General features: G+C 49.9%; 2 protein-coding genes across 3 annotated transcripts; both read left to right on the top strand.

Annotated features, from left to right (window-relative positions):
* The first annotated feature begins 59 nt into the window (after positions 1-59).
* Positions 60-5,496, top strand: LOC136655465 (probable N-acetyltransferase camello). The gene is made up of 2 exons (XM_066631942.1): positions 60-143; positions 1,011-5,496. The coding sequence occupies exon 2, from the start codon at positions 1,079-1,081 to the stop codon at positions 1,742-1,744; it is 666 nt and encodes a 221-aa protein (XP_066488039.1). The 5' UTR covers positions 60-143; positions 1,011-1,078; the 3' UTR covers positions 1,745-5,496.
* Positions 5,497-7,836: 2,340 nt separating this feature from the next.
* On the top strand, positions 7,837-10,777 carry LOC136655927 (N-acetyltransferase family 8 member 3-like). Of its 2 annotated transcripts, none has more exons than XM_066632673.1 (2): positions 7,837-7,883; positions 9,159-10,777. In XM_066632673.1, exon 2 carries the CDS (start codon positions 9,166-9,168, stop codon positions 9,841-9,843), a length of 678 nt encoding a protein of 225 aa, XP_066488770.1. In that variant the 5' UTR covers positions 7,837-7,883; positions 9,159-9,165; the 3' UTR covers positions 9,844-10,777. The 2 variants fall into 2 exon arrangements, with proteins under 2 accessions (XP_066488770.1, XP_066488769.1); XM_066632672.1 differs by having other exon boundaries at positions 7,843-7,883; positions 9,154-10,777.
* The last annotated feature ends 912 nt before the right edge of the window (positions 10,778-11,689 follow it).

Below are 11,689 nucleotides of genomic sequence, written 5' to 3' on the forward strand. Positions count from 1 at the left end.
AGAACCGGAAGGGGAGAGCGTCGCTCTAGGAAGGTCGTCTCTCTGTGCCGGAACGGAGCGCGAGGCGCGACCTGCGCCGGAAGTGACGTCGGCTCGCGTGAGGAGCACAAGGAGGAAGCTTGGGGCGGGGGCTGCTGCTGGCGGTGAGCGGGCCGAGTCTGGGGAGCGGAAGGGCCGCTCTGCCTGCCGGGGGGGGCGAGGGAGTGAGTGACCTTCGTAGGAGTCCCGGGGGAGGGGGGACCTCCCGTCCCCCTCCCCCCAGGTGGTCGCCCAGTTCCTCGGCCCCAGCGACGGCCTCTCTTTCCCCGGGGAGCTGGAGTGGGGGTCCCTGGAGGGGCTGCCCCCTCCCCTCGCCCTCCCGCTGCCCCGCCCCCTCCAGCTGTAGGCCTCCCCCTCCCCCACTGGGTTCTGCAGCTCCAGCCGCCTCCCTGGCCAGGGTGCTTTGGCCTGGCCCTCGCCCCACCCCCACCCCGGTGCTCCTTCCCCCCCTGCACTGGTGGGGGCTGTCCAGCTGCCCCCTTTCCCTGCCTCTCCCAGCTGCTGCAGGACAGATGAGTCCTGTGAGCGGGGGGGGGGATTCGGGGGTTGGGGAGCTGTGTGAAGGGGCCACAGGGTGTTGCTCGCAGGGAGGGGTCCACTCGCGTGCTTGTTCCAGCCGCCTGCCTCGGGCAGGAGAAGTGAGCTAGAAATTAAGAAGCGGAACTTGCCCTTGTGCTGCTCATTTGACACCACGCTGGGCTTTGGAGGGGCTCTGGAGGGTATCGGCAGGACCTCCCCCTCCCCCCTCTGCAACTGGGGGGCGGACACACCTCTGGAAACCACAAATTTTGGCCACCCACTTACAGATATCCTACCCTGACGGTGGCCCGTTGCCTCTATGCAGGATTCTGGGTTCATCCTGCAGCAGGCCCACCTGATAGCTGAGATCCCAGTTGTGTCTTCAGCTGCAGCATCTCGCCCCAGGTGCTGCTTCTGTCCCTGTGATAACAGACTTTGTTGTTGTTGTCCAGAATCCGTTGGCTGAGAATCCAAAGAATCCGAAGGCTGCTGCTGCTCTTCCATCTGTGCCCGGCGCACCATGGCGACTTACCACATCCGCGAGTACCGTGCAGAGGACTATGAGACGGTGCGTGACCTGTTTGCCACAGGGATGAGCGAGTACGTGCCCACTCTGTGTGTGCACATGCTGAAGCAGCCCTGGCTGATCCTGGTCCTGACCTGCACCTTCTGTCTACTGCTCACCAGCTCTAGATCACTCCTCCTGCCCATCCTCGCTATCACCCTGCTGCTGGCCACAGGCAGGCAACTCCTTGGCTACATCTGGTCCATGTATATTGACCACTGCTTGCAGGAGGATCTGATGGATATCCAGGCCACCTACCTGGCTGACAAAGGCTCTTGTTTCTGGGTGGCTGAGGTGGACGAATGCGTGGTGGCCACTGTGGGTGCCAGGCCCTCGGAGGAGCATCAGGAAGAGCTCATGTTGAAACGCATGTCCGTTCGGAAGGATTGCCGAGGCTTTGGCATTGCCAAGGCTCTTTGCAGGACTGTGATCTCTTTTGCCCGAGAGCACGGCTACAGGTCTGTGGTGCTGAACACACTCATGGTGCAGCATGAGGCCCGCGCCATGTACGAGAACGTTGGCTTCCGCATGTATCGCCGCTATATCCTCCCTACCATCTACGGCAGGCTGGCCAACTGCACCATATCCAAGTATCGCTATGATATCCCCTCGGTAGACTGAGGAGGGAATTTGAGTCAGTAACTGGATCTGGTCTTTAATCCCATTTGCCCCAGGCATTTTGGTGCAGCGTGTAACATGAAGTGAAGCAAACGAGAAGCGGTTGGTTTTGGTGCTGAGCAAAGGGAGGTCTCTCCACTTTTGTAGTCTTGAGTGTTAATTTTCAAGTTGTTTACAGAGGTTACTCGGTGGAAAGCCAGGCCTTAAAGAATTCTAGCAATGAAGGAATCAGAAAAGTGCATTGAGAAGATCCCTTTCATTGTCCCTTGATTTGGAAGAGGACATGACTTAGCGGAATTAAGTTTTCATTGAAGGAGAGAACAGGTTTCTGCACAGGTCTGGACATTATTCTGTGACCTTGTGTCAGTGATTCTCCGTCCATTCACAAGCTTCTCTTGCCTTGTTCCTTGAGAGAAAAATTTTTGATACTTGTGGCAAGTGACTGGCCCAGAAGCCAGGGTGCCAGCAGAGTGACATTGCTAATGTCACTAAGGGCGATTTTTGTTTTGGGATGGCCTTAATGAGCGCATCCAGAGGCCTTTTCTTTGTATTGCCTTGATGCAGCAATTTCTGTATGTTTCCTCGGTGTGCAGCACATTGCACACTCTTTGGTCTCTTCATTGTGGTCTTCCTTGTTTTGAGAAATTGGGTCCTGCTACAACATAAAGCATCCACCATTCCGATTACCCAATTGCTGCTGTGTTTACTTTAGATGAGGTCCCCGTGGCCTCTGGGGTATGTGATAGAGGTCTGGAGGCTACCTAAAGAGATGTTTCTCATTTCTCCCCCTTCCTACTGCAGGAAGATAGCCTCACAAAAGCACTACCTGTAATTCTACTTTGGCTTCTCATTCTTACGAATGTTTCCCACACAGAGAAACAAAATAATATAACCCAAAGTGGCATACTTGTAAATGAACTTTTTTTAACCATTGGTTGGGTATGTTTCTTTAAATGAATATTCTTATATTCAGGGGTACAAGAACTGGAGAAAAGTCACCTTGGTGACATGTCCCTGTCAAAACCGAGGCTATAAACTTGTCTTAGAAATACCATAAGAACATTAGAAGTGTCAGGGTTCACACTTGAGGTCCAGTATTCTGCCCACAGAACACCTACCAGCAGGTCAATACTCTCCCACAATTACCATTCAGTGCCTCTGAACCTGGAGGTTCCATTGAGCTGTCATAGTAAACTGCTGCTGATAGACATGTGGTCCATTAATGTGTCCAATCTCCTTAGAGGCATCTAAGCTAGCAGTTATTGCCACACCCTGTGATTCCATAAATTAATTGTGTGATGTCCTTTCTGAAATCTGGCGTGAATTTGCTACCAGGTGACTTCCTTGAGTTTGTAAACTGAAGTGTAAACAAAGCCATTTTTTTTAGTCCTAGGTGTTTCCAGAGGGGTCCAGCTGACACGAGGTACAAATCAATGCTCATTGTTCAGTTTCCTGATAAACTGCACTCATTGTCACCTTGTGCAAACTTTAGTAGCTAAAATGCATGACTTTGTTGTAAGTAGGTTCATCTTATCTAATTGACTACAACAGAAATGGGGCTGGGAGGGAGCTAGCCAGAATATGTATGTGCGTTTTAGGTATAAGGGAGCCCAGCTCTGCCATCAAAAGGGGGTCCCCAGCACACAAAGGGAGGTAGCCCCAGCATTTAAGCATTGAGGTGAGTGAGCTGTGGGCAAGGAGGTCAGAGCACTAAATTTTCTCTTCTGACCCTCCCAACAATCTACAAATTTGCTCCTTTTTTAGTTACAGAATGAAAAATAGTCTAAGAATAGAAGAGAGGGGAAGAGAGACTGAAAAAAAATATTCATATCTGTAATGAAAGAAAAAAATACATGTTTAGAACATATAAACATTGGCATCTTTATTATAGCGATTTCTTTTCACCAGTTTTGGTAACCAATTAGTATTTGAACTACCTTCACAGACATAGTTCTCAGTATTGTGTAAAGGGAGTATTGTGCCAAAATGGCCTTTTGAACATCCTGCCTATTCCTAAAGATGTTTGAGGGATTTTATTTTGTTCAATGGCATTAAATTCCAATTTTTATATTGGAGTCCAAGTCTCTTAAGATTGTTGTGTTTGTTTTCATGTCCTAGCTACTAATTTTTTTCTTATCTTGTAAATTCTTTTAAATAACAATACATGATAAAGGGATTTCATAGCCAGTTATCGCTTGGATATAAGGCAGATTCTTCCAGTTCACACTCCCATCAAGTGTGTAAAACAGAGTGCCCCGGCGGTGTTTGCATTGGCAATATATTTCGTTAGCAAAGATGTTTTTCTGTTGGAGAGATGACAGTAGAAATACAGGTGTGTATTTTATGTTTTGGGACGCATTGGCTTATTGAAAATACCTGGAAACCAACTGTGAATAAAAACAACTTTTCTAAGAAACAAGCCATCCAGAATGGAACCAGTTACGAAGGTAGAAAAAACCAGCAGAAGTGTGGGATCCTCTGGCTGCACAGTGTGTCCATCTTTGTGGCTGGCTTTTGGTGGGGAAGAAGCTGTGGGCATGTAGTCAGGGCAAAGGGCTCCTTGTTCCCTTGAGGGCAAATGTCGCTGGTCTGGAGGCACAGAGAGACATTGCTCAGCATTCCAAGTTTTTCTTTGTGGGGTTCCTATTGGTCATTTGGTTGATTGGCCACTGGAAAGCAGGATGCTGGCCTAGCAGAATCCTTCTTAGTCTGATCCTGAACAGCTGCTCTTCAATTCTTAATCCCTGTGAAAAAGCTCCAGATGTTTAATCCTTTCCTCGTTGGAAAGGTGTTCCAACCTCCTGATCTTCCTTAGCAAAGCACTCTACAAGTAAGGAGTTAGAAGGTATCAGTCTAGCCAGAGCACTCTGATGGGAAGAATTTTCGCCAGGATTAAATCAGTTTCTGAAACGCTTTCTTGGTGCCAATTTTGATGTCTCTTTGGGACCAGGCAAAGACTTCTTTATTTCCCTGGCATTCCAGCACACTGGGAATACACATCATACTGGTTTTAGAGTATGGCTCTCAAAAAGCCAGTTGTGAAAGAGTGGCACTAGGATGTGGGTCTCTTGCCTTGTGTGCTCCCCGAGGCATCTGGTGGGCAGCTTTGAGATACAGGAAGCTGGATTAGATGGGTCTTTGGCCTAATCCAGCAGGGCTCTTGTGCTGTTCTTATGTACTGTGCAGCTGGTTTTATAGGTTTTCTGTTCTGCTTGATTTTATTGACTAACACTCCTGCTGCTGCTTTTGGTGAATCTTATGGGATTAGTCTTTTGTTGGCTTTGGTACATTTTCATCCTGCTTGTTTTATTCTCAAAGCAGCCTTTTGAAGAATTCGGATGTGATAAAGTATCTGACCCAAAGTCTACTTTTTTGACAGAGCAGGGATTTGAACCTGCCTTTCTCCAGTAATAATTGCCACACTCCTGCTGGTTTTTTTGCTTGTCTTAATATATATGCTGCCCTCAGAGACTTGTGTGCCCCACTCCCCCCACAAGAGGGAGACTTGGAAATTTGCTAAAGAAATATTTTGGAAAAGCAAATGTAGCTGTGTACACATTTGTAGGGTGCTCCTATACAGCTCTCTGGGCTGTTTCCAGGTAGGAGCAGCACAGGAGACTTTCCAGTGGGTTCTGCTTAATAACTTATTTTCCAAAGCTTGTGTATACTTTCAGTTTGTACACCTTATTGTGCGGCTAATGAACATGAGCTGACCATGTAACTGTGTGTATTGGTGCTGTGGAACTTCAGGAAAATAAAGGAATTGCTAATTCACTTCCCAAAGGGTTGCCTGTCTTCTGAATCCCTGTCTCTGATAAATATATTATGAGGAGGTTGGAGAAGTGGCCTTACCCATTAGATAAAGAACCACTTAGCCCATAATTCGTCATAATCTTGCAGTGCTAGAGCTGAGCACTGTTCTTGTAGTACGTTGTTCCATCTGTGACAGTCAAAACAGTTACAGCAGCATGCTGCAAAATAATTCAAAATTAAACTTAGACAACTTGAATCAATGAGTTATCCAAATTATCGTAATCAAATTTCTACTACATATTAATGTTTTTAAAACAGTAAATTGCATCCCTATCGAGCTCTTTGTACCTGCAGCTCACCTTCTGCATTCCTACCTCCTTTCCATGCTGACATAGGAATAGGTCAGATTCCATCGTAAAAAATTTGTGATGTGGGCATTAAAATGGCTGAACTAGGAAAAATTCTGTGAGTGGATCGCCTGGGATATTCTCCATGCCTTTTCCTGTTCCTGTTCCTGTTCCGCCCAGCCAAGCCATTGCCAGCTTCTACTTCACAATGTGGACTCAGTACCACACCTTCTCAGGCAGAGTCAGTGCTTAATTTCTCAATGAAAAGTGGTAAGTTAGACCTGTTCGGAAGCTCCTGCCTTCTGAATGGGGCCCCTTTCTCCTCCCAAATTTGTGAGGGAGGGGGGAAGCAACCACAGAAACCCTCATCTTGAGGTTGGTGTGAACAACCTCAACCTAAGAGAACAACCGTAGCCAACCTAAGAGAAAGGTCACAGGTTGCACTTTGATAGGTGAATGCTTGATGGTGACAGCTGTTCTAAGGTCAAACCAAGATAACGCTGCAGTTATTGAACTGGAATAGATGGCCAAAGGTTGTCTCTCTCAGGAATATCATTTTGGAGCAGGAGCAGCCAGATTCTCAAGCGGGAAGAGCTCTTGGTGAAGAGGAGCAGCTGCCCTTATCGCACAAGCCAGAATACTGCATGGACATTACATAGGTAACATGGAAACAAGCTAAGGGAGTGTACTGCACAGGAGGGAGAGCTATGTGACAGAAGACCCCTTGGCCCCCCCCCCCATGGCCTCCCTTGAGGTGAATGTTAGCTTGGAAGAGAGCAGAGGCCTGTCTTGCTGCAACTAGTTCTATAAAGCACATTTGTGGCACTGTATAAACAACCAGCTCTGAATGCAGCTTGAAAAATACTGTACTACAGTGTTTCTCAACCAGTGGTACGGGTACCACCAGTGCTACTTGAGGTGGTGTCTGGTGGTACACACGGGACCCCGGGACCCCTGCCACCCAACAGCAAGACCTGGAAAAGGACACAACAAACGGCTGTAGGAAGCTCGACTAAGTGAGCAGAGCTCCAAAGCATGCTTTTCCACTCTCAAAAAAATCCCTTCCATCCACCCTGAGCCTCTTACTGGTGTTTGGTGTGTTGCATCTGGCCTCCCAACACAGAAAACTGGCAATGATGTCATCCCCAGTTACTTTTGGTGGTACTTTGAATAGGTGGATCATGGGAAGTGTTATATGTGTTATAGGCGCTATATAGGTGTTAGATAGGTGCCGGATAGGCGCTATATAGGTACTAGATAGGCGTTATATAGGTGCTATATACATGTTGCATAGGCACTAGATAGACATTAGATAGGCGCTATATAGGTGTTAGGTGCTAGATAGATGTTGCATAGGTACTAGATAGGCGCTACATAGGTGCTAGATAGGTGTTAAATAGGCACTTTCAATACAAGTAAATACGACCTGCATCCCAGTGATGTTTTACTTTTGCAGGGTTGCAGGCCTGTGACTTGCACTGGTGTGTAAATGAAAGGATCTGTTGTGTGTTACTTCTATGTAGGCAATACATTTTCCATGGCATGCAGAGATGCATTCATTCTATGCCCATTATTGTCACGTTGTTTGACAGCTAATGATGCACCTTTCAAAAAAAAAAACCCACCTCATTTTCTCTTCCTGAAATTTGCGGAAGCTTCGGGCGTTTGATGTTTCTCTGCACTTATCCCTTCATTTTGCCCCCCAGCAGAGATCCCTGACATCATCGCCCCCCCCCCCTAGAATCCTGGCTGGGCCTGCCCCCCTGGTGCCAGAGGCGGCCTGTGCTCCCCTCCGCCTGGTAAGGGCTCTGGAGCGGGAGGGGGTCCTGAGCTCCTTGCTGCTCCAGCCCCCCCTTCCCAGTGAGAGGGGGTGCCGGGCGGCGCCTTAGGCAAGCGTCCCAGGGGGCCGCACCCCGCCCGCCTCCCAGTGCAAGGGGGAGGCGCCGAGCCGGGCTGGGCGCCTCCTCCGGGGCGGAGGCTGTGCGGGGAGGGCGGCTCGGCTCGGCTCGGCTGCGGGCGGAGAGCGCGGCGCCGCGCAGCAGGTGAGCGGGGCGGGGGAGGCAGGCAGGGACCGGCGCCGGGGCGCGCCTCGATCTCCAGCCCGGGGGTCGCAAGGCAGCCCTGGAGCCAGAGGCGGGGGGGGGGGGCTTGCCTAGTGCAGAAGGACCCGCAGAGAGCGGCAGGGCCAGAAAGGGGCCCAGAAGGGTCCTGGGCTGCTGCCCCTTCCGATCTCACCTGGCCAGCCAAGCACACCTGCCAGCCCTGCTTTGACCCCCCATCCATCTCTGAGCCCTCTCCATGCTCTGGTGCAAGCGCAAGCCACTGCTGGATGGAGGAGGCAGGGGCAGAGCCTGTGTTCGTGTTGGGGGGGGGGCATGATCACCACCGGTTCCAGAGCCTCGGTCAACCAGGCAGGTAGACCTGGGCACCCACTTATGGCCTCCATGGCCAAGGTTTGTTGGGCGGGAAGACCTGAGCTCCCGCATGGACTTTGAACCATTGGCTGGAAGGGGAGCCCAGGTCTACCCAGCTTGTAGAGCTGGGCTGCCAATCCAAGTGGGAGCCCAGGCCTACCAACCTGGCAGACCTGGGCTCCCACCTCGATTGGCAGCCCAGATCTACCAGCTGGGTAGACCTGGACTCCCATTCCAGCCAATCTCATTGGCGCCTCGCCCAGTGGCCGCTCTCCTAGCACCCAATTTTGCTCCCTGGCCCAGCAGCAGACAACTGGGGGGGGCACACACCCATGGCCCTCTCCCTTGGATCCACCCCTGGGAGGAGGTGCGTATTCCAAATCGCCTGGCACCATCTCCCAAAGAATCACGTGTAGTTTCACGTTTTGGGAATGTGCATCAACTCATCAATCATGGTAGAAGTCTGCAAAGCAGCAGGGCGATGTGGGTGCTCCTGAATTTTAAACTTTAGTTATGTCAAATGATCCATTCTCAAAGCCTCCTGCGTACCAAGGATGGGGGGGATGGACAACAACACAGTGGCTATTTCTAAAATGAAACATGCCAGGGCTTCAGCCTACTGGGCCAAAGGACTCCATGGCTTGAAAGCTCCCTTCCTGGGGCTTAAGAGTGTACATCAGCTCCAAACCAAAAGAAAAGCCCTGCTGCATCAGGCCAAAGGGGGCTCATGGAGACTAGCATTGTTTTCCACAGTGCTGCCCAGTGGGAAGTGTACTAGCAGGAGAGGAAGGCAGACCCTTCTCCCACTGCTGCTTCCCAGCAACTAATATTCAGGGCGGCCACCATGCCTACGAGCTGCGGACAGACCTGCCCTCCATGAATTTGTCTTTCTTTTCAGGGTAGCAGGAACATGAGCATCATGGGCGAGTACCACATCCGAACCTACGAGGACAGAGACTATGATGCAGTGCGCACCCTTTTTTCCTGTGGGATCACCGAGCATGTGCCTGCTGCCCTCCAGTATGTTCTCAAGTCCCCCCTGACCCATCTTCTCCTTCTGGGTGTCTTCCTCCTGGCCTACCTGATCTCCTCCTCCTCCCTTTTCTCCCTTGGAGTTGTAGCTGCACTTTGTTTCATGGGTTCGACTCGCATCAAGGCCTTGTGGTTGCAGTATGTCCGGGAGGCGCTAGATAGCGACATGCGAGATATCCGGCGAACCTACCTCGAACCGAAAGACTGTTGCTTCTGGGTGGTGGAGACCGGTCAGGAGGTGGTGGGGATGGTAGTGGCTGTCCATCCAGAGGACCCATCTCTGCGAGGCAGGGCACTGGAGCTGAAGCGCATGTCTGTGGCAAAGCAGCACCGAGGCCGTGGGCTCTCCAAGGCACTGACCAAGACTGTCATCCACTTTGCTCAGGAACGTGGCTACCAGGAAGTTGTGCTGGGCACTACGATGGTGCAGTATGCCGCTCAGCGGGTGTATGAGGGCATGGGCTTTCGCAAAGTCAAAGAGATATACCCCTCCCTCGTGGCTAGGCTGGTGCAGTTCTCCGTTTACCTCTATCGCTACAAGATTGCAGAATCTTAGTAGCCCAGCCAAAAGGCAGCCTGGGGACTTGGTCTGCCCAACCAGAAGGCAGCCTGTAGTCTGGGCCAGGTCACTAGAACTGCACTAGACCTGCGTTTTAGCTTCAGTAGTCACCCCACAGTGCTTGATGGGCTCTGGTGATTGGCTGTAAAAACTGTCATGGTCTGAGCCCAACTTTCCTGCTGGACCTGTTCAGTTGGGTTGTCAGCCAAGGACAGGTGAGGAAACATTAAATGAGAATGGGGGTGGTGGGTGGAGCAGAGGGAGGGGCTTATTAGCCCATTTCATTTTCAGTCTACTGACTCTTCCTGCAAGGCAACCAATTTAGCTCTTTCGAAAGGTAACCGAGAATCTCTTCCACCCTGTCTCAGCGCGAGAGAACAAAACCAGCTGCCCTTGAAGCACACAACCTCTGTGGACCTGGCCTAAAATACTCCAACCAAGACTGAGAAGAAGCAGGAAACAAGCACAGATCCAAGGCTTTTAGATCTTTGTGCATCTAGCAGGACTCTCTGCTCTTTGCTAATGTTCTGAATAGAGCTGCACTGAGGTTTCCTTGGTTAATCAACAATTAACCTTTTGATCAATTAGAGTCTCACTGATGGCTTATTCAGACACACACTTGTTTAAAGTTGGCAATTTTTTAAAGACAAGCTTATGTTAAAAACAGTGGCAGGTAGCAGGTGCTCCTTTAGCAGAGGCTTTCCTGCCTTCTTGTACACGCACAGGACATCTCTCTGAAGGTGATGCCAGCTTAACAACTGTGTTCACACCTGAAGGCCTGAAGTTCACACCTGATGCACCTGAAGGCACATTTTCTTAGGATGGCTTTTATTCATATGTGCTATTAACAAAGACTGGTATGATTGACCAAGATTTCTTTAATTAGGAGGCTAGTACTAGTTTTAATAAATTAATACTCATGTTTAATGTATTACTTGTCTAATTAAGATTTTTCTTTTGGCTAAATGCCATCACTAACAGCAGTGGAGTCCTATCTTGTTAGTTTTTGTTTGTACCTGTAGCATGGTCAGTGTGCATGACATTTCACAGAAAGTGAAAACCACAGGTCTCAGGTCTGAGGAGCTTAGTTTTTGAGATCAGGGCGGAGGGGCGGGGTGGAGACAGGGTAGATAGAGGAAGCACATATGCAGTCGTTTGCTACACCTAGATCCTGGAAAACAGACTAAGGCAACATGACTAAGGCTGCAATCCTAGCCACACTTTCCTGAGAGTAAGCCCCATTGAACAAAATAGGACTTACTTCTGAGTAGGCCTGGTTAAGCTTGTGCCCAGAGGCTTTGTAGAAAAGCTGGACTTTAAGAAGGGATTTGAAGGAAGCACCCTTTGGCTATTCCGGAAGGTAGTTCGAAGCACGGGGGGGGGGGGGAAGAGTCATTTGGAGTAGACATCTTTGGCCGGTTTAGGGTGATGGGGCAAGAATAGCAAAAGCCACAGGCAGGACGTGAGGGCTGAAAAGCAAGGCCATGGAGAGCTTTGGAGGTCAGGACAAGGAGTTGGTGCTGAATCTGGGACAGGAAGCCAGGGAAAGGGTGCAAGGGGCTTGACATGGCCAGTGTGACAAGCAGGAAGAAGGGCTTTAGGAGAAGGGGTTAAACGGAGATGGGGCAACTAGAATAGTGTTTCTCAACGTTTATTTTCCACCGTACCACTTCAAATGACCCACCTATTTGAAGTATCTCTGGAATTAAATGACATCATCTCCACTTACTTCTTGGTTGAGAGACCAGATGAGACATGAAGAACACCAGCAAGATGTTCAGGGTGGTCAGGAGAGCTTTTTTGAATGCGGAAAAGCTTGCTTTGGAGCCTCCTGCCGCTGTTT

The sequence above is a fragment of the Tiliqua scincoides genome, chromosome 6, assembly GCF_035046505.1.
Source record: "Tiliqua scincoides isolate rTilSci1 chromosome 6, rTilSci1.hap2, whole genome shotgun sequence".
Taxonomy (NCBI): Eukaryota; Metazoa; Chordata; class Lepidosauria; order Squamata; family Scincidae; genus Tiliqua; species Tiliqua scincoides.

Coding starts and splice junctions, on each gene's coding strand:
- LOC136655465 (XM_066631942.1), top strand. CDS start 1,079: ATGGCGACTTACCACATCCGCGAGTACCGTGCAGAGGACTATGAGACG.
- LOC136655927 (XM_066632673.1), top strand. CDS start 9,166: ATGAGCATCATGGGCGAGTACCACATCCGAACCTACGAGGACAGAGAC.